Source organism: Aquarana catesbeiana, linkage group LG13, assembly GCF_042186555.1.
Source record: "Aquarana catesbeiana isolate 2022-GZ linkage group LG13, ASM4218655v1, whole genome shotgun sequence".
Lineage (NCBI taxonomy): Eukaryota > Metazoa > Chordata > Amphibia > Anura > Ranidae > Aquarana > Aquarana catesbeiana.
The window spans coordinates 170,840,601-170,867,679 of NC_133336.1; the positions used below are offsets into that span (position 1 = coordinate 170,840,601).

A 27,079-nucleotide genomic window follows, 5' to 3' on the forward strand; every position below is an offset into this window, starting at 1 on the left:
GGACATTGCCTTCCACATGCTGGTAGAGAGCCGGAATCGCCTTCCGTGAGAAAAAGTGGCGTTTGGGTACCTGCCACTGAGGAACCGCACATTCCACAAACTCACGGAAGGGGGCAGAGTCTACCAACTGAAAAGGCAGCAGTTGAAGTGCTAGCAATTTTGCCAAGCTAGCATTCAACCGCTGGGCATGTGGATGGCTGGGAGCAAACTTCTTTCGGCGGTGCAGCAGCTGGGGCAGGGAAATTTGCCTGGTACAATCTGACGTCGGTGTACCAAAATCAGATTGCCCACAAGTACGTGGCTGTGACACACCTAATTCTACACCTTCATTCCTCTCACTGCAGGTCTCAGAGAGGACTGAAGGTCTAGTGGGGTTGGAAATCTCAGCTGATGAGGAGCAAGGAGAGGTCCTCTTTGTTCTTTGGTGTGGGTCTTTTAGATACGCTTGCCAACGAACTGCATGGCAGGTCAACATATGTCTGGTCAAGCATGTGGTACCCAAGTGGGAGATGTTTTGGCCACGCGAGATACGCTTGAGACATATGTTGCAAATAGCAGCGGTGCGATCTGATGCACTCGTCTCAAAAAAGGCCCACACCAAAGAACTTTTTGAATAACGCGCAGAGACTGCAGCGCCCTACACATGTGGAGCTTTGGGGTGTGATGCAGTCAATGTGCTGCCCTTAGGCTGGCCCCTGGAGGGCATCCTGCCTCGTTGGTGATGTGCCGCCTCCTCCTCCTCCTCTCTCCTATCAGGCACCCACGTTGAGTCAGTGACCTCATCATCCCCTCCCACCTCATCACTGGAGCAAACCTGGCAGTATGCTGCAGCAGGGGGAGCATGACTACCAGATTGCTGTCCTTCTTGGGCACCCCCTCTGTCCGTGCTCGTGTTACTGCCTTCATCCAGCTCAGTATCATCATCAGATCCTTCCAAACGCTGGGCATCCTCCTGGAGCATGTACCCAACACTGTGGTCAAACAGTTCGAGGGACTCCTAAGGAGGACATGGTGGGGCTAGAGAAGGAGTCACTGATGACATTGAGCCGAGGGAAGAGGCCGCTGCTTTGCCAGACAAAGTACCCTGGGCATGGGTGAGAGAGGATGAGGAGGATGAGGACGGCTTGGTCATCCACTCGACCAAGTCTTCCGCATGTTGCGGCTCAACATGGCCAGCTGCCGAAAAAAAGGCCAAGCGTGTCCCATGGCCACGTGCTGATGAGGATGCACCGTCTCCACGACCAGCACTAGACACAGAGCCTTCTTGCCCTCTCTTATTGGCTTGTGACTGTCTGCCTCTCCTTCTTGGCCTTCCAGACATACTAATGGCCTGTAGCTGCACTAAGCTGGGATATATATATATATATATATATATATATATATATATATATATATGTACTGATACTGCAGCTAGCAAAATCAACTGCCTGCCTGTAGTATGAGAACACCACCAACCTTCTACAGGTAGCTTTAGCTGAACACTGTGAGGTGGACGCACCCCACTAACTTGTAGGTTTAGCAGAACACTGTGAGCAGGACGCACTGCACTAACTGTAAATAGTCTAGCTGCCTGACTGTGGTACTAATAGGATCAAAAGAACACCAGCAATTTTCTTCAGGTAGCTGTATTTACTGTAACAAGACAAGCCTGCCTGTCAGTAAGAAGATAACAGAAACGGATCTAGCTGAACACTGTGAGCAGGACACACCCCACTAGCTTGTAGGTTTAGCTGAACACTGTGAGGTGGACGCACCCCACTAACTTGTAGGTTTAGCTGAACACTGTGAGCAGGATGCACCCCACTAACTTGTAGATTTAGCTGAACACTGTGAGCAGGACGCACCCCACTAACTTGTAGGTTTAGCAGAACACTGTGAGCAGGACGCACTGCACTAACTGTAAATAGTCTAGCTGCCTGACTGTGGTACTAATAGGATCAAAAGAACACCAGCAATTTTCTTCAGGTAGCTGTATTTACTGTAACAAGACAAGCCTGCCTGTCAGTAAGAAGATAACAGAAACGGATCTAGCTGAACACTGTGAGCAGGACGCACCCCACTAGCTTGTAGGTTTAGCTGAACACTGTGAGGTGGACGCACCCCACTAACTTGTAGGTTTAGCTGAACACTGTGAGCAGGACGCACCCCACTAACTTGTAGGTTTAGCAGAACACTGTGAGCAGGACGCACTGCACTAACTGTAAATAGTCTAGCTGCCTGACTGTGGTACTAATAGGATCAAAAGAACACCAGTAATTTTCTTTAAAATACTGTAACAAGACAAGCCTGCCTGTCAGTAAGAAGATAACAGGAACGGATCTAGCTGAACACTGTGAGCAGGACGCACCCCACTAGCTTGTAGGTTTAGCTGAACACTGTGAGGTGGACGCACCCCACTAACTTGTAGGTTTAGCTGAACACTGTGAGCAGGACGCACCCCACTAACTTGTAGGTTTAGCAGAACACTGTGAGCAGGACGCACTGCACTAACTGTAAATAGTCTAGCTGCCTGACTGTGGTACTAATAGGATCAAAAGAACACCAGCAATTTTCTTCAGGTAGCTGTATTTACTGTAACAAGACAAGCCTGCCTGTCAGTAAGAAGATAACAGAAACGGATCTAGCTGAACACTGTGAGCAGGACGCACCCCACTAGCTTGTAGGTTTAGCTGAACACTGTGAGGTGGATGCACCCCACTAACTTGTAGGTTTAGCTGAACACTGTGAGCAGGACGCACCCCACTAACTTGTAGGTTTAGCAGAACACTGTGAGCAGGACGCACTGCACTAACTGTAAATAGTCTAGCTGCCTGACTGTGGTACTAATAGGATCAAAAGAACACCAGCAATTTTCTTCAGGTAGCTGTATTTACTGTAACAAGACAAGCCTGCCTGTCAGTAAGAAGATAACAGAAACGGATCTAGCTGAACACTGTGAGCAGGACGCACCCCACTAGCTTGTAGGCTTAGCTGAACACTGTGAGGTGGACGCACCCCACTAACTTGTAGGTTTAGCTGAACACTGTGAGCAGGACGCACCCCACTAACTTGTAGGTTTAGCAGAACACTGTGAGCAGGACGCACTGCACTAACTGTAAATAGTCTAGCTGCCTGACTGTGGTACTAATAGGATCAAAAGAACACCAGCAATTTTCTTCAGGTAGCTGTATTTACTGTAACAAGACAAGCCTGCCTGTCAGTAAGAAGATAACAGAAACGGATCTAGCTGAACACTGTGAGCAGGACGCACCCCACTAGCTTGTAGGTTTAGCTGAACACTGTGAGGTGGACGCACCCCACTAACTTGTAGGTTTAGCTGAACACTGTGAGCAGGACGCACCCCACTAACTTGTAGGTTTAGCAGAACACTGTGAGCAGGACGCACTGCACTAACTGTAAATAGTCTAGCTGCCTGACTGTGGTACTAATAGGATCAAAAGAACACCAGTAATTTTCTTTAAAATACTGTAACAAGACAAGCCTGCCTGTCAGTAAGAAGATAACAGGAACGGATCTAGCTGAACACTGTGAGCAGGACGCACCCCACTAGCTTGTAGGTTTAGCTGAACACTGTGAGGTGGACGCACCCCACTAACTTGTAGGTTTAGCTGAACACTGTGAGCAGGACGCACCCCACTTACTTGTAGGTTTAACAGAACACTGTGAGCAGGACGCACTGCACTAACTGTAAATAGTCTAGCTGCCTGACTGTGGTACTAATAGGATCAAAAGAACACCAGTAATTTTCTTTAAAATACTGTAACAAGACAAGCCTGCCTGTCAGTAAGAAGATAACAGGAACGGATCTAGCTGAACACTGTGAGCAGGACGCACTGCACTAAATGTAAATAGTCTAGCTGCCTGACTGTGGTACTAATAGGATCAAAAGAACACCAGTAATTTTCTTCAAAATACTGTAACAAGACAAGCCTGCCTGTCAGTAGGAATATAACAGGAACGGATCTAGCTGAACACTGTGAGCAGGACGCACTGCACTAAATGTAAATAGTCTAGAAGATAACAGGAACGGATCTAGCTAAACTGAATACAGTGTATATATATATATATGCAACACCTGGGATGCATATATATACACAATACACTTTAAGTGCAGCTAACTGACTGACTGTCCTGCCTAATCTAGCTAACTCAAATGAAATTACACTGTCTCTCTCTCTCTCTAAGCACACCGGAACACACTGCACAGGGCCGCCGTGCAGGCGGCCTTATATAGTGTGGGGCGTGTACTAAATCCCCTGAGCCATAATTGGCCAAAGCCTCCTTGGCTTTGGCCAATTATGGCTCTCTGTTAAGGCAGCGCTGTGATTGGCCAAGCATGCAGATCATAGTGCATGCTTGGCCAATCATCAGCAAGCAATGCACTGCAATGCCGCAGTGAATTATGGGCCGTGACGCGCCACACGAATTTGGCGCGAACGGCCCATATCGTTCGCAATTCGGCGAACGACCGAACAGCCGATGTTCGAGTCGAACATTGGTTCGACACGAACACGAAGCTCATCCCTACTGGTGTGTAGAGGGGTCAGAGTGCTGGGGGATATCTGGGGTGTAGTGAGGTCAGAGTTCTGGGGGGATATCTGGGGTGTAGAGGGGTCAGAGTGCTGGGGGAATATCTGGGGTGTAGAGGGGTCAGAGTGCTGGGGGGATATCTGGGGTGCAGAAGCATCAGAGTGCTGGGGGGATTCTGGGGTGTAGAGAAGTCAGAATGCTGGGTGATATCTGGGGTGTAGAGGGGTTAGAGTGCTGGGGGATTTCTGGGGTGTAGAGGGGTTAGAGTTTTGGGGGAATATCTGGGATGTAGAGGGGTCAGAGTGCTGGGGGGATATCTGGGGTGTAGAGAGGTCAGAGTGCTGGGGGGATATCTGGGGTGTAGAGGGGTTAGAGTGCTGGGGCATATCTGGGGTGTAGAGGGGTCAGAGTGCTGGGGAGATATCTGGGGTGTAGAGAGTTCAGAGCGCTTAGGGATATCTGGGGTGTAGAGGGATCAGAGTGCTGGGGGATATCTGGGGTGTAGAGGGGCCAGAGTGCTGGGTGGATATCTGGGGTGTAGAGGGGTTAGAGTTTTGGGGGGATATCTGGAAAGTAGAGGGGTCAGAGTGCTGGGGGGATAGCTTGGTTGTAGAGGGGTCAGAGTGCTGGGGAGATATCTGGGGTGTAGAGAGGTCAGAGTGCTGGTCGATATCTGGGGTGTAGAGGGGTTAGAGTGCTGGGGGATATCTGGGGTGTAGAGGGGTTAGAGTGCTGGGGGATATATGGGGTGTAGAGGGATCAGAGTGCTGGGGGGATATCTAGGGTGTAGAGAGGTCAGAATGCTGGGGAGATATCTGGGGTGTAAAGAGGTCAGAGTGCTGGGGGATATCTGGGGTTTAAAGGATCAGAGTGCTGGGGGAATATCTGGGATGTAGAGGGGTCAGAGTGCTGGGGGGATATCTGAGACGTAGAGGGGTCAGAGTGCCGGGGGAATATCTGGGATGTAGAGGGATCAGAGTGCTGGGGGATATCTGGGATGTAGAGGGGTCAGAGTGCTGAGGGGATATCTGGGGTGTAGAGGGGTCAGAGTGCTGGGGGGATATCTGGGGTGTAGAGGGACCATAGTGCTGGGGAGGCATCAATCTAGCAGATATATTATATGCACAGGACAGCTTTTTTACTTTATGTATGTAGTATTTTCCCACTGTTCCTTTGCTGTACAGAATGATTGTTTGTGTAGTTAATGTGGAGCTCCACCTAAAAGGGGAAGCTCCGCTTGTCTGCCTCTTACCTACTTGATGTCTTTTTACCTGCGCTGTCTCCATTGTAGGGGCCCCAGAGCATTACTTTGCCCAGGGGCCCATGATGCTATTAAGCAGGCATGTACTGGCCATCGGGACTACCGGGCGTTTCCCGGTGGGCCGATGGCTCAGTGGGCCGGTCAGGCGCAGTCCCGGAGATGCTCCTCACTGATAGGAATGATCGCTATTTCATTCCTATCACCAAGCCAACACTTGCTGGAGTGAGGATTAAACTTTCTGCTCCCTCTAAACTGCAGGAGGAGATAGACAGCCGGCAGACTTTCCTTCCTCTCTCCCCTTATCACATGACTGGAGACAGGAAGAGAAGCTGCCTTCATTCTGGAGAGCTGTGAGTACACTTGGGATGGGGAGGAGAAGGGTGACACCTGATGTAAGAGGACGCTGATGGAGACCACTCTGATGTAATGGGGTGCTGATGGGGACCACTCTAATGTAATGGGGTGCTAATGGGGACCACTCTGATGTAATAGGGTGCTGATGGGGACCACTCTGACCACTGTGATGTAAGGGGGTGCTGATGGGGACCACTCTGGTGTGAAGGGGGGTGCTGATGGGGACACTCAAAATTAAATTGGTCCGATCTGGATGAAGTCCAGGGCCAAATTTCTGTCCCAGTCCAGCCCTGGAATAGACGGCCCTGGCCTTAGGAACCTGGAGAGTCTTTTTTTCCTTGGATCATGCTTCATTTGGCTGCTGAGCAGCAAGGCATTCTGTGATCTCCCTGTGAGATCTGAAAATCTGGTAAGGAGCTTTTTTAATTCTTTGTATTGAATAGGCTTCGGTGACACTCTGTGGTGGTGTGTAGACATGTGTACTGACAAAAAATGTGTTCGTTTTCATTTCATTCGTTTTTTTGCTTTTTTTGGAAATTCGGAAATCTGAAAATTCGGAATTCGGAAATCCGAAAATTCAGAATTCGGAAATCCGAAAATTCGGATTTTCAAATTTCCCAATTTCCCAAATTTCAGAATTTTGGATTTTCGGATTATCGGAATTCCGAATTTTTGAATTTCTGAATTTTCGAATTCCGAATTTTCGAATTCCAAATTTTTGAATTTGCTAATTTTTGAATTTGCTAATTTTTTAATTTGCTAATTTTTTAATTTCCGAATTTTCAGATTTCCAAATTTCCGAATTCTGAAAAAAAGAAAGAAAATCAGTAAAATTCTACATGATAACTAACTAATAACAACTAACTATTAAATTATAGGTATTGGAATTTCCTTTCAAATTTGGTTGTTTGTGAACGTAACAAATACAAATTTATCTGAAGTTACGAATTATCTGAAATAACGAATGCCGCATCTAAACAAATGGAATGGAACAAATTAATAATAAATAATAATAATAATAAAAAGGTTTTATTATTATTATTATTGTTATTTATTATTATTAGATCATTACGTTCCACTTGTTAAGATATGGCATTCTTTATTTCAGATAATTCGTGACTTCAGATAAATTCATACTCGTTACGTTCACTAACAGCCAAATTTGAAAGGAAATCCCAATACCTTTAATTTAATAGTTATTATTAGTTATTATTTCAGATTTTCGGGTTTTCAAATTTTTGGATTTTCATTCTTTTGAATTTTCAGATTTTCATTCTTATTTTCGGATTTTCAAATTTCCAAATTTTTGAATTTTCAAATTTCCTAATTTTCAACTTTCCTAATTTCGAATTTTCAAATTTCCAAATTTCCAAATTTGAATTTTCCAATTTTCCAATTTCCAAAATCTTCCAATTTTCCAAAATTTTCGAATTTCCGAAATTCTAATTTCCGAAATTCGGAATTTCCGGAAATTCAAAAAAATTTGGAAATCCGAAAATTCGAAGTTCTGAAATTCGAAAATTCGAAATTCTGAAATTCGAAATTCTGAAATTAGAAATTTCGGAAATTGAAAAATTTGGAATTTCGGAAATTTCGGAATTAACAAATTTGTCAAAATTTGTGTCTAGTGGTGTGATCTGGTCTAACATTTTTTTTAACTCATACTTTAAATATCAGTTTCAGGAGGATTAACTTTTCATTCTATAGGAAGCTTGAATATAAATGCAACTTGGGTAAGTGCTTGACACAAGACACAGAGTGTGAATCACACTGCAGTGTATGCTGTTTTATAATTAGTTTGTGCAAATAAAGGGAAAATCTAGTGCTCCATTGTCCACAATGACAAAGGATATCCTTGATTGCAGTCACTGGCCTCTGCAATGCATCTGAGCGTCAGAGTGAGGAACATGGACTATGAGTGGGTGAGCTACTTACAAATCTCATCATGGGTACAAAGTAGTAAATTAAGACATGGTATTCAGTTATGCCACCATTGTCTTTTCAGGGTCTTATGGATCAGTTGGGAGTCTTTCTTTTCTATAGGACTTACCTGTTATTTGCTGTTGGTTATTAACAGATAACCAAATTTGTTTCCTTCTGTACACGAAGATTAAGATGGCAACAACAAGGACTAGGAGCAATACTACCAAAGTCACAGGGAGTATCGACACTAGATTATTTTTGTTATTTGTCTCTATAGGAAAAACAGACAATCATTATTTGTATTTTAAAGCAAAGGCATGGAATACTATTGATAAAGCAAAATGAAGGTGGTGTAAAGAAAGTTACTCCAACCTATACTTACTGTATGTTTCTGTTAGGAATTAATGCAAATAGGCTAAAAGATTGATGTTTCATTCTTTTATCTCCTGGTGGCTATCCTACTAGAGCAGGTGATTGGATTGGTGTTATAGATCCCACCCATCACAGCCATTGCCATGGGATATCTTGTTGTATTTTTTATTTGATTTATGGTGAGTGAATTGAAAGTAGTGAAGTCAAATGAATGAGGAATAAAATGTGGAGTATGAGAATGGCTGTAGTAGGTAGGCAAAGTTGGTAACTCAAATAGGGATATATTTCTACAAGATTCCCTGGCTGATATAAGAAGCCAATGGTGGATTCAAACTTCTGACATTTCCGCAAAATTGGGGCCTGATCTTCCACTTCTGGGGTCCCCCAACAGCACTCGCGGCTCCTCCCTGCATAGGGAAACCACCTAGGAGAAGTGCTCTCATTGGGGGTCACCGTGCGGGCGTGCTCCCAAGTCCAGAATTTGCGTCCATAGACACAGAATGCCAGACTCGGCCCACCACCCGCATCATTGGATTTGATTGACAGCAGCAGGAGCCAATGGCTGCGCTGCTATCAATCTATCCAATCAAGAGCCGAGACAATGGGCAGAGAGGGTGAGCGCCTCTCCAGCGTGGGAATTATGGGGCTCAGGTGAGTAAAACAGGAGGCTGGTCAGTGACAGAAGTTTTATTCACCTTAATGCATACGATGCATTAAGGTGAAAAAACACGAGGGTTTACAACCCCTTTAAACCAGGTCAACCAGCAACAACATTGGGGGAATACAAATGTAGTATAGCCACTTACTGTACCAAAGGCGCTGCTTGCTTGTGTAAAGGGGTAATTGTACTTAAAGTAACAACAAATACTAAAACAGGGTCAAATACATACAGTATATGCAAATTGAGTAACATTTCTAATTCCATTCAGACATACTTGTGATTTATGCACATCAACAGCCCTGCATAGATGGTTGGGTGACCTCACTTTCATCTGTTAAAGAAAAGCAATAAAGTTTGGTCCTTTCCCCACTTTTAGCTTGAAAATTGGATAATGGAGGTCTGGCAACACACTAATAAGGCACTCTCTTTGCTCTTTGAGAAAGAGCTCTGATGCATGGAAGAATATGGGGATCTAATTTCAGGCTGCTTTACTGGCAGTACTTAAAATTAACATGAAGGGAAGAAACCAAGCACCAAACAATTAGTATAAAAGTCCATATACCCTTTATTCTTAAAATTGGAGTCACGACTAGTGGAAAAATAGTAGCCAAAGATAAAGAATCCCCCCTTTATCAGGACTCGGGTTTGGTTGCTGGAATTCCAATACCATTAAGTTGTGAATATTCACCCTTGTTTAAAATATCCATCCAAAAGTTTTTATCATAGTCCATATTGGAACTCTATCAACCAAACCTGAGCCCTGATGAAGGAGAATACATAGTGTTAGTTATTGTTTTTTTACTGGCTGTGTCTTCACCGTCAAGAACAATGGATATACGGACTTTTGAACTGATCATTTGGTGCTTGGTTTCTTCTAGTAATGTATATTTCTTAAGTCAGGAGTATTCAACTTGTGTGGAACTATCCCCCCACTTTGTGTTTTCCAAGTGATACATTTGTCAAGAACTACAATCAACCTGCATTTGAAGAAAGTCAAGCTTCAAGTCCAGTGCCTCTATTTTATTTCATTTCAGTATTTAAAGTTAAATTAGTCACATTTTATTAAATACCTTTTTGCCCAAAGTTCAACTTTGAAACTAAAGCAACTGCAGTAAAGTACCATTATTGCTTTTGAATTAACACCTGTATTAGTAAAGAGGATTAATATTTTTTATTGTGGCCAAATGTAATTATGTCGGTTGCTGCAGACTGGTCAACCAAAAGTTCTCAGTATATGTCTCCTGGAACAATCTGGTGCAGGGCTTTCTGCAACCTGTCTTTGAATCCCTCCTCTTTCTTCTTGCTTTTGGTTTAAACTGCAGTGTTTTTATTTATGCAGCCAAGTGTCCTGCTCCAGGGTTGTTACATAATGTTTCTAAATGCCCACTTATGTCTATTTGTGGATAAAGCCAGATTTTGTTAGGGTGAAAACTGATACTTTGCAATATTTCTTTGGGAATTATAATTTCAATCCAGTTTAATCCATTATTTTTTTTTTCTACAGTTAAAATAAAGTAGAATCATATATTTTCTTCATAGATTTTATCTGTTCAAAAAAGACTTTGAAACCTTTTTTAGAAATAATTTAAGTGTCAGCATCGGAGGTGCAGAGGTCCCAATACAAAGATACCATAAACCCCCCTTAACCCTTTATGTAACACTAACCCTTGTGTAAGCTTAGCACTAACTGTTCCTCAACATTGGGAGGGTGGTTTGGGGTAGCCCCCCAAAACACCTTGTCCCCATGTTGATGGGGACAAGGGCCACATCCCCACAACCCTTGCACGGTGGTTGTGGGGGTCTGCGGGTGGGGGGCTTATCGGAATCTGCAAGCCCCCTTTGACAAGGGGACCCCCAGATCCTGGCCCTCCCCCTGTGTGAAATGGTAAGGGGGTACAAAAGTACCCCTACCATTTCACAAAAAAACTGTCAAAAATGTTAAAAATGACAAGAGACAGTTTTTGACAATTCCTTTATTTAAATGCTTCTTCTTTCTTCTATCTTCTATCTTCTTTCTTCCATCTTCTATCTTCCTTCAGTTTCTTCCTCCAATTTTTTCTTCTTCTGGTTCTTCTGGTTCTTCCTCCGGTGTTCTCGTCCGTCTGGCGTCTTCTTATCTTCTTCTCCTCGGGCCGCTCTGCATCCATGATGGCATGGAGGGAGGCTCCCGCTGTGTGACGCTTCTCCTCTTCTGACGGTTCTTAAATAACGGGGGGGGGAGCCTCCCAGTGACCCCTCCCCCCTCTGACGCACAGGGACTTGACGGGGACTTCCCTGTGGCAATCCTCGTGACGTCAGAGGGGGGTGGGGTCACCCGTTACGTAACCCCGCCCCTTCTGACGTCACTGTGTTTTGGAGGGCTACCCCAAAGCACCCTCCCAATGTTGAGGGCATGTGGCTTGGTACGGTTCAGGAGGGGGGCCCTCTCTCGTCTCCCCCTCCTTTCCTGCGGCCTGCCAGGTTGCGTGCTCGGATAAGGGTCTGGTATGGATTTTTGGGGGGACCCCACACCATTTTTTTTTTTAAATTTTGGCGCTGGGTTCCACTTAAAATCCATACCAGACCTGAGGGGTCTGGTATAGATTTTGAGGGGGGACACCACGGCTTTTTTTTTTTTTTTAATTTTGGCCAGGGTTTCCCTTAATACCTATTCCAGGCCTGAAGGGCCTGGTATGGAATTTAGGGGGATCCCCCACGTCATTTTTTTTTAAAATTGTGGTTCGGGGTTCCCCTGTGGGGAATTCCCAGGCTGTTTTTATCAATGAACTTTTATGTGTATTGTCGAACCGGCAATTCATTAATAGCCGCGAGTAGTTTTAAATGACTTTTTTTCCTTTGAAATGTCATTTTGCTGTCAAACTGTTCTAAACAGGGGAAACATGCGCCCCTTTACAGGCATACTATAGACACCCCCCAGGTACGAAACTTAAAGGGATATTACACTTTTATTGTTTCACTTTAAGCATTATTAAAATCACTGCTCCCGAAAAAACGGACGTTTTTAAAACTTTTTTTTGCATTGATCCATGTCCTCTGGGGCAGGACCCAGGTCCCCATACACTTTTTTTCACAATACCATGAATATAAGCTTTTAAAATTAGCACTTTTGATTTCTCCCATAGCCTTTTAAAGGGTGTTCTGCGGCATTTGAATTTGCCGCGAACGCCCCAAATTGTTCGCTGTTCGGCGAACTGGCGAACAGCCGATGTTCGAGTCGAACATGAGTTCGACTCGAACTCGAAGCTCATCCCTAGCTACCCTGTTATCTTCAGGTCATGGGTACATCAGTACACCTACGACCTAATCATAGATGCTAGGGTTTCTGCCTTGCCTCTCCAACATCTCATACACAGTAAAACCTCTTGTAGCCACTGTATACTGCCAGTCCTTCTGACATTGATAGGCATACTTTAGGGATAACCCATAGCAATTTTTTCAGTAGGGTTTGAAAAAGCCACACAGCAACACCGAACTTTGCAATTAGTTAGTATAAGAATTGTACAATGGATAACACAATGACCTTCTGTCACTGGGTGTGGGGTCACCGGATGTGCAGTCGCTAGAATTTCATAAGAATCTGAGGACTCTGCAAAAGAGATGGTAAAAGAAAGTACATTTGAGCTCATATTTGCATTATTTTTGTAAAATTCTGCAGGAGAATGTACTGTAGATGAACAAAGCCTTTAGTTTTCTTTTATGTATTACTGATAGCATTTTTATTATGACAGTTTTATGTAAGCCTGACACTCCTGAACTGACATGGAGATATAAAAGACATACCTGGAAGTGACCTCTATGACCTCTAGACTTTGAAACCTTTTTTAGAAATAATTTAAGTGTCAGCATCAGAGGTGCAGAGGTCCCAATACAAAGATACCATAAACCCCCCTTAACCCTTTATGTAACACTAACCCTTGTGTAAGCTTAGCACTAACTGTTCCTGTAACCCAATGTCCTTGTTATACTAACCCTCTTGTAAGCTTAATATGAACTCTTCCTGTAGTCCAACTCTCCATTTAACCCTAACCCTCCATGTAACCTGAAGACTAATTACAGTAACTTCTACATCGCAATTGCTTTACCACGTCAGAAATAATTTCTAGTGCTTATAACTCATCCTAAATTTACTCATAGTCCTAAGAGATTTGATAAGCTGCATTCTTTGGTCTATTGCTTTAGGCACAAAATAGCTACCCTTAGAGATGAGCCGAACACCCCCCTGTTCGGTTCGCACCAGAACTTGCGAACAGGCAAAAATTAGTTCGAACACGCGAACACCTTTAAAGTCTATGGGACACGAACATGAATAATCCAAAGTGCTAATTTTAAAGACTTAGATGTAAGTTATTGTCATAAAAAGTGTTTGGGGACCTGGGTCCTGCCCCAGGGGACATGGATCAATGCAAAAAAGTTTTAAAAACGGACGTTTTTTCGGGAGCAGTGATTTTAATAATGCTTAAAGTGAAACAATAAAAGTGTAATATCACTTTAAATTTCGTACCTGGGGGGTGTCTATAGTATGCCTGTAAAGGGGCGCATGTTTCCCATGTTTAGAACAGTCTGACAGCAAAATGACATTTCAAAGGAAAAAAAGTCATTTAAAACTACTCGCAGCTATTAATGAATTGCCGGTCCGACAATACACATAAAAGTTCATTGATAAAAACGGCATGGGAATTCCCCACAGGGGAACCCCGAACCAAAATTTAAAAAAAAAAATTACGTGGGGGTCCCCCTAAATTCCATACCAGACCCTTCAGGTCTGGTATGGATATTAAGGGGAACCCCGACCAAAATTTTTTTTAAAAATGGCGTGGGGTCCCCCTCAAAATCTATACTATGGATTTTAAGGGGAACCCAGCGCCAAAATTAAAAAAAAACAGCGTGGGGTCCCCCCAAAAATCCATACCAGACCCTTATCCGAGCACCTGGCAGGCTGCAGGAAAAGAGGGCGGACAAGAGAGCGCCCCCCCTGAACCGTACCAGGCCACATGCCCTCAACATTGGGAGGGTGGTTTGGGGTAGCCCCCCAAAACACCTTGTCCCCATGTTGATGGGGACAAGGGCCACATCCCCACAACCCTTGCACGGTGGTTGTGGGGGTCTGCGGGTGGGGGGCTTATCAGAATCTGCAAGCCCCCTTTGACAAGGGGACCCCCAGATCCTGGCCCTCCCCCTGTGTGAAATGGTAAGGGGGTACAAAAGTACCCCTACCATTTCACAAAAAAACTGTCAAAAATGTTAAAAATGACAAGAGACAGTTTTTGACAATTCCTTTATTTAAATGCTTCTTCTTTCTTCTATCTTCTATCTTCTTTCTTCCATCTTCTATCTTCCTTCGGTTTCTTCCTCCATCTTTTTCTTCTTCTGGTTCTTCTGGTTCTTCCTCCGGTGTTCTCGTCCGTCTGGCGTCTTCTTATCTTCTTCTCCTCGGGCCGCTCTGCATCCATGATGGCATGGAGGGAGGCTCCCGCTGTGTGAGGCTTCTCCTCTTCTGACGGTTCTTAAATAACGGGGGGGCGGAGCCTCCCAGTGACCCCTCCCCCCTCTGACGCACAGGGACTTGACGGGGACTTCCCTGTGGCAATCCTCATGATGTCAGAGGGGGGTGGGGTCACCCGTTACGTAACCCCGCCCCTTCTGACGTCACTGTGTTTTGGAGGGCTACCCCAAAGCACCCTCCCAATGTTGAGGGCATGTGGCTTGGTACGGTTCAGGAGGGGGGCCCTCTCTCGTCTCCCCCTCCTTTCCTGCGGCCTGCCAGGTTGCGTGCTCGGATAAGGGTCTGGTATGGATTTTTGGGGGGACCCCACACCATTTTTTTTTTAAATTTTGGCGCGGGGTTCCACTTAAAATCCATACCAGACCTGAGGGGTCTGGTATAGATTTTGAGGGGGGACACCACGGCTTTTTTTTTTTTAAATTTTGGCCAGGGTTTCCCTTAATACCTATTCCAGACCTGAAGGGCCTGGTATGGAATTTAGGGGGATCCCCCACGTCATTTTTTTTTTTAATTTTGGTTCGGGGTTCCCCTGTGGGGAATTCCCAGGCTGTTTTTATCAATGAACTTTTATGTGTATTGTCGAACCGGCAATTCATTAATAGCCGCGAGTAGTTTTAAATGACTTTTTTTCCTTTGAAATGTCATTTTGCTGTCAAACTGTTCTAAACAGGGGAAACATGCGCCACTTTACAGGCATACTATAGACACCCCCCAGGTACGAAACTTAAAGGGATATTACACTTTTATTGTTTCACTTTAAGCATTATTAAAATCACTGCTCCCGAAAAAACGGACGTTTTTAAAACTTTTTTTTGCATTGATCCATGTCCTCTGGGGCAGGACCCAGGTCCCCAAACACTTTTTTTGACAATACCATGAATATAAGCCTTTAAAATTAGCACTTTTGATTTCTCCCATAGCCTTTTAAAGGGTGTTCTGCGGCATTTGAATTTGCCGCGAACGCCCCAAATTGTTCGCTGTTCGGCGAACTGGCGAACATGAACTCGAAGCTCATCCCTAGCTACCCTGTTATCTTCAGGTCATGGGTACATCAGTACACCTACTACCTAATCATAGATGCTAGGGTTTCTGCCTTGCCTCTCCAACATCTCATACACAGTACAAGCTCTTGTAGCCACTGTATACTGCCAGTCCTTCTGACATTGCTAGGCATACTTTAGGGATAACCCATAGCAATTTTTTCAGTAGGGTTTGAAAAAGCCACACAGCAACACCGAACTTTGCAATTAGTTAGTATAAGAATTGTACAATGGATAACACAATGACCTTCTGTCACTGGGTGTGGGGTCACCGGATGTGCAGTCGCTAGAATTTCATAAGAATCTGAGGACTCTGCAAAAGAGATGGTAAAAGAAAGTACATTTGAGCTCATATTTGCATTATTTTTGTAAAATTCTGCAGGAGAATGTACTGTAGATGAACAAAGCCTTTAGTTTTCTTTTATGTATTACTGATAGCATTTTTATTATGACAGTTTTATGTAAGCCTGACACTCCTGAACTGACATGGAGATATAAAAGACATACCTGGAAGTGACCTCTATGGTATGCTGCTGTTCACACATATTGTGCGTCCTCAGGAAGCCTCAATACATGCAAAACACATTCAGGCGCAACAACGTGCCATAGACGTTACTTCGGGGGACTTCCAGTTTTGTCATTTCCTACAATTGGAAAGTGAGTCAACTCAGAGATGCAGAGCAGCAGTGAGCATTTGGTTTTGAGCATTGCTGGGTGAACTAAGTTCTGGTTTAAGGGCACTATACCATGGGAGTTTGCACAATCGTTTAATAGTTTTAGCTTAATAAACATGTTGTGCAATGATGGCTGTTTTTTTGTGGTTTTCTGGCATTATATCAGGGAGTACACTGAGAGTGGTTAAATATTATCTGTTGGATGTGAACCCACTTGAGGAGATTTAAATGGATAGACCACTATATGGTTATGGCACTCTGGTGAGTGTGTTATCTATGTGGTGGAGGGAAGAGCACTACTGAATGATATCACAGAGATTTGTGGACACATTATTATATTGGTTTCATCATTTTGAAAGTGGGCTGGCGACATTATTGGGTACTTGGTGGGCACAGTATTTATTTGTGGACTTGAACATATTATTTATATATATAGTATATATTTAGTGATCTATGTATAATTAGCACAGCTTATTTTATTTATTTATTTATTGTTTATGCATAGAGGGATTTGCACTATTGAGCTGCAGCTTGGAGCTTAAGGGCTTTCACATTATTGGATTGAGCTGATGTATTTTTTATATATTTAAGTGGTGTTTCTCCCTTCTGTCCATACTTATTAAAGCTTGCTCTTTCTAAAGATTATATTAATATTAATCTCTCTGCAACTTTTCCTCCAGGTTCCTTCAGAAACCAAATGTGAGGAACCAGCTGTCTTTGGTCCTATCTCTGCATTTCCAAGCTCATAATGACATCATTCCATTGATCTTGAAAGCTTTGTCCTCAGAGTTATGTTTGCTGCCTGCTGCTCTACATAGGAAATCAACAGCAGAGCTGTCTTCAGATCCATTTGTTTTTAATGCTGAGAGCACAGTACTGGTGCTGTGGTTCATGGCATCTGAGCTGTTTCCCAAAAGAAAGCTTATGTTAGAAACCCTCAATAAATTCTCTTAAATACTTAATCACACATAAAACTGTTTCTTTTTTTTCGCAGTGTTTTTCTCTGCCTACTAGTGCATGTGCAGCGTATGCTACATTCAAGGCATGCCTCTTGTGATACCTGTTGTCAATTGTGAAGAATAATTTAGGGTAAAGAAGGAGACATTAATTACCTTCTTGCCTGAAGCATTTGTCTTGGGGGTGCTACATAGTATGTCCTGAAGTGGGGAATCCTGACCTCGGCTTTCCTTCATTCTCTGAAAAGAGGAAAAAACCCCTAGGGTGGGACTTTTAAGGCAATACCATATAAACAATGAGAAGTAGTAGAAAAATACTAAACATTTTTAATGTAACAGTAACCGTGCATATAGTGTATACAACAATGCAAAGAAAGATACAACTTCCTGTACGTGTTTCATAGATGGATGCTGTCTCCTTCATCAGGGATTTTCACAGAAAATATAGTATCTATAAATTTTAAATGCAGAATGATCATTCTGCATTTGAATCTTATAGATACTATATTTTCTGTAAAAATCCCTGATGAAGGAGACAGCATCCATCTCTGAAATGCGTTGGGTTCAGGAAGTTGTATCTTTCTTAGCATTTTTGTATACACTGTATCCACGGTTATGTGCAATATTCAGTATATGTTTCCTAATAAACGTTTAGTATTTTTCTACTGCTTCTCATTGTTTATGTGGTAGTGCCTTAAAAGTCCCACCCTAGGGTTTTTTTTCCTATTTTCTTGATATATTTGGAATGTGACACACCCTCTACAGTTTTCTTTATCAGAAACCTTTTCATTCTCTTGGAAAGTTCCCACCCTATACATTTATTGACAAGTTTTATCTTACCAACAGTTGAATGGTGCCTGTTTTATTTGGTTAGTCTGTTGACTGCCTAGAACTAATGCTTAAGACAGGAAATTAAGTGCTAATCAATGCTTACAATTTATCCATTAAAAGCACAGTATTTTACTCAAAATGTAATGTTGTTTGCTGCTATTATGGTATGCGGTATCATAACTTGATAGGGATGAGGTTCAGATTCCCTGTTACCATGGACTCACCGCAGATCCAGAAGATTCAAAGTTTGCTACTCTGTGAAGTATTGTGGAATTTGGCTAAGCTACAGTAAATTCTCTGTAACCATATTGCACTACATGGCCTTTAATCTTAGGTTGGTTGGCTTATAAAGGCCAATAAGGAGGCTTTTGGATAATCTCATGTCCACTCAGTATGAAAGGTTGAGGTCATAGCAGCCATATTGACAATGTACCTTATATCTGTGATCTGGGATTTCCTAATTGTTGCTGTCTACAATTATTTTTTTACATACTTTTTTTTTTAAAATAGTGACAACAGTGAAATATGCTTATGCAATGTACAGGGGATTGCAGGCCCTTGCATGGACAATCCGCACATCAGCTTACAGTTTCCTTTCGAGGAGCATGCAGCAGGGTGATCTGTAGCCTGGAGATTGTGATGCCCTGTACACACGACCGTTTTTTTCCGTCGGAATAAACTCTGAAGGTTTTTCCATCGTAATTCTAATGGAATTCCGCTAAAGCTGTCTTGCATACACACGGTCACACCAAATTCCGACCGTAAAGAACGCAGTGACGTACAACATGTACGACGGCACTATAAAAAGGAAGATCAACTGCGCCACCCTTTGGACTCCTTCTGCTAATCTCATTTTTATCTTGTGTTAGTAGAAGTTTGGTTAGAGACAATTCACGCTTTTCAGACTCGTGCTTTTCAGATCGTTTTACTGCTGTTTAGTTTGTGCTTGTGGGTTTGCATCTGTTTCTCAGTGCGTGTAATCAGTTCATATCTGTTTTTCAGTTTCTTGTCCGCTTGTTGCTGATTTTCAGCTCACTCTTTACAGGTCTTGCTGTTCTTCAGTGCGTTCTGTTAGTTCGTTCTGACCAGCCGACCGTTTTGAGGCCACATTGCGGGTACGTCGTAGAGTTCGTGCTGTGCGGGGGCTTGGTGTTGGGGTTCTTACTTTGACACAAGCCCAGTCCATGAACAGGGTGGGGAGGAGTTCATGGACCAAGAATTGATTACTCCAGTGTGACCAATTCTCTCATATGCCTTTACTGCGTGAGATCCAGGAGAATAATCCTGATGATTTCAGGAACTTTCTAAGGATGACGGACCCTGTTTTTTACCGTCTGTTGGCTTTGCTGACCCCTTATATTAGCAGGCAGGATACCTGCATGAGGCAAGCCATCACTCCGGAGCAGAGGCTAGTCACCACGTTGCAGTACTTGTCGACTGGGAGAAGCCTGCAGGACCTCAAGTTCTCGACAGGCATCTCTCCCCAGGCTCTGGGGATCATTATAACAGAGACCTGTTCTGCCATTATTAAGGTCCTGCAGAAAGACCATATTAAGGTAAGTTTTCTCCTTTAACATCACATTCTATGTATTTAATGTATGCTAATGTATTGTATTTCTTTCATCATTCCCTAATTACCATTATTGTAATATGCTGTGAATGTCCCCTTTGTTCCCATGCATGCTGTAAGCTTTTAATGCACCTTCTTTGGCCTACATGCATATTTGCCTTCACTAAACTCCCCAGCATGCTATCCTGGGCCCATATACACCTAGCCTAGTCACTTAACAATGTATTTTGTCAGCTCCATTTTAGCGCTTTACCCTAAACACCCCCTAAAATGTGTACAAATGTTATTGTTGTCCTTAAATTCAGGCAGAGTGCCATAGGCTTTTTTTTTGGGTCCCAAACTCAGCTCGAACCCTCTCGAACCCTTTACAATGGCCCATCAGAGGGGGAGAAGAATCTGATAAGTGGACCTTATATTTTTGTCTTTAAATACTCCTTAAAAAAATGTTATACTGATGTTGGGCAAGAATGTTTTTGTGTAATCTGCTTGCAATGTTATGTGCAAAAGTACTAATATTCTTTTTTCTGGTTTGACTCCATAGTTTCCTTCAACACCACAGGAATGTCAGATTGTGGCATCCCATTTTGCCGGCCATTGGGACTTTCACAACTGTGGAGGGGCTATAGATGGGAAGCACGTCCACATCGTGCCACCACCTCATTCGGGGTCTTACTATTATAACTATAAGGGGTTTAATAGTATAATGTTAATTGCGGTGGTGTCAGCACAATATGAGTTCCTCTATGTGGATGTGGTGAAGATTTGTCGCATGGAGGATGGAAGAGTCTTCGCCCAGACTAAGTTTTCCCGACTTTTTCAGACTAGTGGCCTGGCATTGCCACCTGATGCGAACAACATTGAAGGACTCCCACTCGTCTTTCTTGCTGATGAAGCATTGGGTCTGGGAGAGCACCTGATGAGGCCATTTCCCGAGAGGACCCTCACCCCAGAGAGGAGGGTTTTTAACTAGTGGCTGGCCAGAGGCCGAAGAGTCAATGAGAATGCCTTTGGGATAATGGCCAGCCAGTTCCACCCGTTTCTGACAGCATTATATATGGTGGACTGAAAAAAAAAAAAAGAAAAGCCGCACCGACCCGTCTCCATGAGAGGCACCGTCCTCTCAGGTGACAGTTCTTTTATAACTGAGGGCAGGGCCACACGGTGACATCACAGGGAGACCCCGCCCCCCTCTTACGCATTGGGACATCCCTATGGCTTCCCCGTAGCGTTAGAGGGGGCAGGGTCACTTGGTTACTTAACCGGGTGGCCCCGCCTCCCTCTGGCGCTACGGGAAAGCCATAGGGATGTCCCTGTGCATCAGAGGGGGCAGACTGGGTGGTCCGCTCCCCTCTGACGCTACGGGGAAGCCATAGGGATGTCTCCATGCGCCGGAGGGGGGCGGGGTCACCTGGGGTGTCACCATGTGGCCCCGCCCTCAGTTATAAAAGAACTGTCATTTGTGAGAATCATACGGTGAGTGCCTCCCATGGAGGCAGGTTGGTGCGGCTTTTTTTTTTTTCGGTCCGTCAGTGGAGCAAGAGAAGAAGAAGACTTCAGGAACAGTTTTATTTTTTTATTTTATTAATAAAGGACTTGTCCCCAAGCTGTGTCATGTCATTTTTTGGGCTTCCCCAAAGCACCCTCTCCATGTTGAGGGGATGTGGCCTGGTATGGTTCAGGGGGGGCGCTCTCTCGTCCCTCCCTCTTTTCATGCAGCTTGCCAGGTTGCATGCTCGGATAAGGGTCTGGTATGGATTTTTGGGGGACCCCGCGCCATTTTTAAAAAAAAAATTGGCACGGGGTTCCCCTTAAAATCCATACCAGACCTGGAGGGTCTGGTATGGATTTTGAGGGAGGGCCCCCACGCCATTTTTTTTTTAAATTTTGGCCCAGGGTTCCCCTTAATATCCATACCAGACCTGAAGGGCCAGGTATGGAATTTGGGGTGACCCCCACACAATTTTTTTTTAAATTTTGGTTCGGGTCTCCCCTTAATATTTATACCAGACCCAAAGGGCCTGTTAATGGACTGTGGGGGAATCCCATGCCGTTTTTTTCAATTACTTTTATGTGTATTGCGGGACCGACAATTCATTATAGCCGCGAGTAGTTTTAAATGACTTTTTTTCCTTTAGAAATGTCATTTTGCTCTCGGACTGTTCTAAACATGGGAAACATGCGCCACTTTACAGGCATACTATAGACATCCCCCAGGTATAAAATTTAAAGGAATATTTCACTTTTATTATTTCAGTTTAAGTATTATTAAAATCACTGCTCTTGAAAAAACGGCTGTTTTTAAAACTTTTTTTTGCATTGATACATGTCCCCTGGGGCTGAACCCAGGTCTGCAAACACTTTTTATGACAATAACTTGCATATAAGCCTTTATAATGAGCACTTTTGATTATTCATGTTCGTGTCCTGGTGTTCGAACAAATTTTTTGCCTGTTCGCAATGTTCTGCTGCGTACCGAACCGGGGGGTATTCGGCTCATCCCTACTCATTGCCAGTTATCGCAAATGCTTGATTGCAGTTGTTGCCGCCAAGGGTTTAGGTTAGGTTTAGGTTAGGTTTAGGGGCAAGTACTTTTTCACATAGGGCCAGGCAGGTTTGGGCAGCTTTTGTCCCTTAATACATGAAATTGACATTTAAAAACTGCATTTTGTATTTACTCAGGTTATCTTTGTGTAATATTAAAATTTGTTTAAGGCTACTTTCACACTGATGTGTTTTTCAGGCACTAAAGGGCTAAAAATAGCGCCTGTAAAGCACCTGAAAAACATCTCCCTTGCAGCCCCAGTGTGAGAGCCCGAGTGCTTTCACACTGGAGCGTGCACTTGCAGGATGTTACAAAAAGTCCTGCAAGCAGCATCTTCGGGCAGTACCGGAGCGGTGAATACACCGCTCCTGCACCGCCTCTGCTATTGGAATCAATAGGCACCACTGCCGAAGCCCTTGAAAAGCACTTCAGCAGCAGTGCTTTGTGGGTGCTATTAACCCTGTATTCGGCCGCTAGCGGGGGTTAAAAGCACCACGCTAGCGGCCAAAAATCACCACTATTACAGCGGTAAAGCGCCGCTAATGCCCCCCCCCCCCCGTGTGAAAGTAGCCTATAAATATAAATAGGATAAATAGGATAGATAGTACTGAAGGAGAGCTGTGCATAGCTAAAGTCTTCACTACAACCTTTTCAAGGACCTACACCTGCTCAAAAAATTCTGCAGGATTCAGTTGTAGCCAGTTTCAAAAGTTCAGGTGGAAATAGGAATTAGTTGGGGGTGGAGAAATAGAGTGCTACAGCAATGTTAGCTTTTTATGACAAAATGACAGTCAAAATGATATGAATAAATGTGTGCTGCCATCCACAGTTGTATGGGCAATGCAGTTGCTTCTATCACCGACATCAACGGTGGGGTATAATTCCCCCCACTGACACAGCTATGGCGCACCAAAAATATTTTTTTATTACTCCCACTAATCACCAAGCCTGAGGCATTTTTTACTCCCACTGACCACCAAGCCTGAGGCATTTTTTACTCCCACTGACAACCAAGCCTGAGGCATTTTTTACTCCCACTGACACTGGGGTTTTTTCTACATAGTCTGGCCACAGTCCGGCTCCCTAACGTTTGAAGGATTAAAAACTGTCCCTTTGTTTAGAAAGTTTATAGACCCATGCTCTTGTTGAATGTTTTTGTTTATGCTGCCACCTTGTGGTCATTGTTTTCATTACATGTAATGTTTATAACTTCTCCCCCTTTGTGTGATGTAACTTCCACTTATGCCCCGTTCACACGATCGAAATTTCCGACAACAAAACCGTGGAATTTTGTTCGAAGGTTGTTGGCTCCAACTTGTCTTGCATACACACGGTCACACAAATGTTGGCCAACAATTACGAACGTAGTGACGTACTAGATGTACTACGTGGTTTTTCAGCTCTTTAGCGACACCCTTTGGGCTTCTGCTAATTTTGTGTTAGTAGAAGTTTGGTGAGTGTTGATTTTTCATTTTTCATTTAGCGCTATTATCATTATTCTTATTCTTGATATCACTTGAAAAAAAAGCCTTTAAAAATTTGTTTGCAATAACTCCATCAATATCACCAGCAAAGCAGCTTCATTATTATCCCATTAAAGAAGAAGAGAATTGTGTGTTCCTAATTTGCCACGTCATGAATGTTAATTCTCCATTACGAATGCTAGTTTACAAGACCGGACGCTTCTGAGCATGCGTGGACTTTTGTGCGATGGACTTCTGTACACACAATCGGAAAGTCCGACAACAAAAATTTGTTGGCGGAAAATTTGAGAACCTGCTAGCCAACATTTGTTGGTGGAAAGTCCCACAACAAATGGTCGATGGAGCATACACACAGTCGGACAAGCTCACATCCAACATTTGTTGTCGGAAAATCCGATCATGTGTACGGGGCATTAGTGTGTTTCTGTACTGCTCTGTCAAGGCACACATTGAGGCTGGGAAAAGAAAATATTCATTTTGACTACCTTAAAAACTTATCTATTGCTTGCCTTAATGTTCTTCATACAATAAAGATATTTGTTGATGCCAAGAGTTTGGTGAGCTCAGCTAGCTGATGAAGATTGTCTGCAATGATTGTCTCTACTATATTCAGGCCAGTCATAGAAGTCTTGGAATAGGGATGAGCCGAACACCCCCCTGTTCGGTTCGCACCAGAACATGCGAACAGGAAAAAAGTTCGCTTGAACACGTGAACACCGTTAAAGTCTATGGGACACGGACATGAATAATCAAAAGTGCTAATTTTAAAGGCTTATATGCAAGCTATTGTCATAAAAAGTGTTTGGGGACCCGGGTCCTGCCCCAGGGGACATGGATCAATGCAAAAAAAAGTTTTAAAAACGGCCGTTTTTTCAGGAGCAGTGATTTTAATAATGCTTAAAGTCAAACAATAAAAGTGTAATATCCCTTTAAATTTCGTACCTGGGGGGTGTCTATAGTATGCCTGTAAAGGGGCGCATGTTTCCCGTGTTTAGAACAGTCTGACAGCAAAATGACATTTTGAAGGAAAAAACCCATTTAAAACTACCCGTGGTTAATGCATTGCCGACAATACACATAGAAGTTCATTGATAAAAACGGCATGGGAATTCCCCACAGGGAAACCCCGAACCAAAATTAAAAAAAAAAAATGACGTGGGAGTCCCCCTAAATTCCATACCAGGCCCTTCAGGTCTGGTATGGATATTAAGGGGAACCCCGGCCAAAATTAAAAAAAAAAAATGACGTGGGGTTCCCCCTAAATTGAATTAAATAGAAGAAGCATTTAAATAAAGGAATTGTCAAAAACTGTCTCTTGTCATTTTTAACATTTTTGACAGTTTTTTTGTGAAATGGTAGGGGTAAGTACCCCCTTACCATTTCACACAGGGGGGGGCCGGGATCTTCCAGATTCTGATAAGCCCCCCGCCCGCAGACCCCTACAATCACCGGCCAGGGTTGTGGGGATGAGGCCCTTGTCCTCATCAACATGGGGACAAGGTGTTTTGGGGGGCTACCCCAAAGCACCCTCCCAATGTTGAGGGCATGTGGCCTGGTATGGTTCAGGAGGGGGGGGCCGCACTCTCGTCCCCCCCTCTTTTCCTGCGGCCTGCCAGGTTGCGTGCTCGGATAAGGGTCTGGTATGGATTCTTGGGGGGACCCCACGCCGTTTTTTTTTGTTTTTTTGGCGCGGGGTTCCCCTTAAAATCCATACCAGACCTGAAGGGTATGGTATTGGAATTTAGGGGGACTCCCACGTCATTTTTTTTTTTTAATTTTGGTTCGGGGTTTCCCTGTGGGGAATTCCCATGCCATTTTTATCAATGAACTTCTATGTGTATTGTCGGCAATGCAATAGCCGCGGGTAGTTTTAAATGTTTTTTTCCTTCGAAATGTCATTTTGCTGTCAGACTGTTCTAAACACGGGAAACATGCGCCCCTTTACAGGCATACTATAGACACCCCCCAGGTATGAAATTTAAAGGGATATTACACTTTTATTGTTTGACTTTAACATTATTAAAATCACTGCTCCTGAAAAAACGTCCGTTTTTAAAACTTTTTTTTGCATTGATCCATGTCCCCTGTGGCAGGACCCGGGTCCCCAAACACTTTTTATGACAATAACTTGCATATAAGCCTTTAAAATTAGTCTTTTGATTTCTCCCATAGACTTTTAAAGGGTGTTCTGCGGCATTCGAATTTGCCGCGAACACCCTAAATTGTTCGCTGTTCGGCGAACTTGCGAACAGCCTATGTTCGAGTCGAACATGAGTTCGGCTCAAACTCGAAGCTCATCCCTACTTGGGAATGATAAGTCACTGTTACAACAATTGCAATCAGAAATAAAAGTAGATTAGGGTGCTGCTGCTGGCTGTAATTCCTCAGCTGAAAATACACTAACAAAGCACACTGCGATCAAGAATGTCCCTTAAAAGCAGGATGTTTCCAAAATACCATGTACAGCTTTAGGGCATCCCCTAAAGATTTTTGTATTTTGTAAGTTGCCATTAAAGTCACTTGAACAGGACCCTGTCCCCACTGTAATTGTTTTCTTAGTATTGGCACAGGCCCCATCCATGGCAGTGTCAAGCCTCCTATGTTTATTTTGTTTTTCAAAAGGTTTCTTGTTAGTCATGGATTTTGATGCTAAGTTTGTGTTTTACAAATTTCAACAGGTTTCAACAAACCCTCCACAAACTGAACCTGAGCAGATGTGTCCATTTATATAATCCAATTATGCTATGGCATTGCCCATTCCAAAATAATGTCTTCATTGAATGAGGTCCTTCAATAATATGCAAAACAAATTCTCACAGGGGAACTCTTGGCTTCACCCACTATTCTTTATTTAATCTAAGCAAACTTTTTTCTTTAATGCAAGTAAATCAAAGCTTAGGTCCACTTTATAAAATGTGTCTTGATAATTTAGGTAAAATATTTTACTGAGAATTTGTATTAAAAGTTACGTTTTAGGTCTTGGTGGGTTAAATGCACAGTGAATGTAGTGTAGCATCTAAACTTTAATTTGCATGATTAGTTCCCAACAGAGTGGCCATTTGAATAATAATTGTTGATGATCAGGCTTTTGTATTTGAAATAATAGTTAATTAAATTTAAGCAAAAAATAGCACATTTTGGAACAGAAAAAAATCATCTTTGAATAGTGCTGACTGGCTATTCTGACAAAACAAAATGTGCAACCAACATATGGGCAATCCTTATACTACACAGCCTTTATGGGCAAATACGCAGCCCACAAATGGGCAATCATTTGAATACATTGGCATAGAAAATAACAGTGACCAAAAATCTGAAGACCAGTATGCCTATCCCCTTGATCCAGGCCTCTGTTTCAGCAGCAGGATATAGTTTCTG

The 27,079-nt window shown here is 43.4% G+C and overlaps 1 protein-coding gene across 8 annotated transcripts in view; it reads right to left on the bottom strand.

Moving 5' to 3' along the window:
• Positions 1-27,079, bottom strand: part of LOC141117243 (Fc receptor-like protein 3) — a 205,229-nt gene that overhangs the window by 34,101 nt on the left and 144,049 nt on the right. For 4 of the 8 annotated variants that reach the window (XM_073609981.1, XM_073609979.1, XM_073609980.1 and 1 more), the window contains 3 exons: positions 15,892-15,957; positions 12,622-12,687; positions 8,196-8,339 (listed from right to left, as the gene is read on the bottom strand). In XM_073609981.1, the coding sequence (XP_073466082.1) occupies positions 8,196-8,339; positions 12,622-12,687; positions 15,892-15,957 (276 nt within the window). The remainder of the gene's footprint in view (positions 1-8,195; positions 8,340-12,621; positions 12,688-15,891; positions 15,958-27,079) is intronic. The other 4 variants (XM_073609982.1, XM_073609977.1, XM_073609976.1 and 1 more) reach the window with 4 other exon arrangements.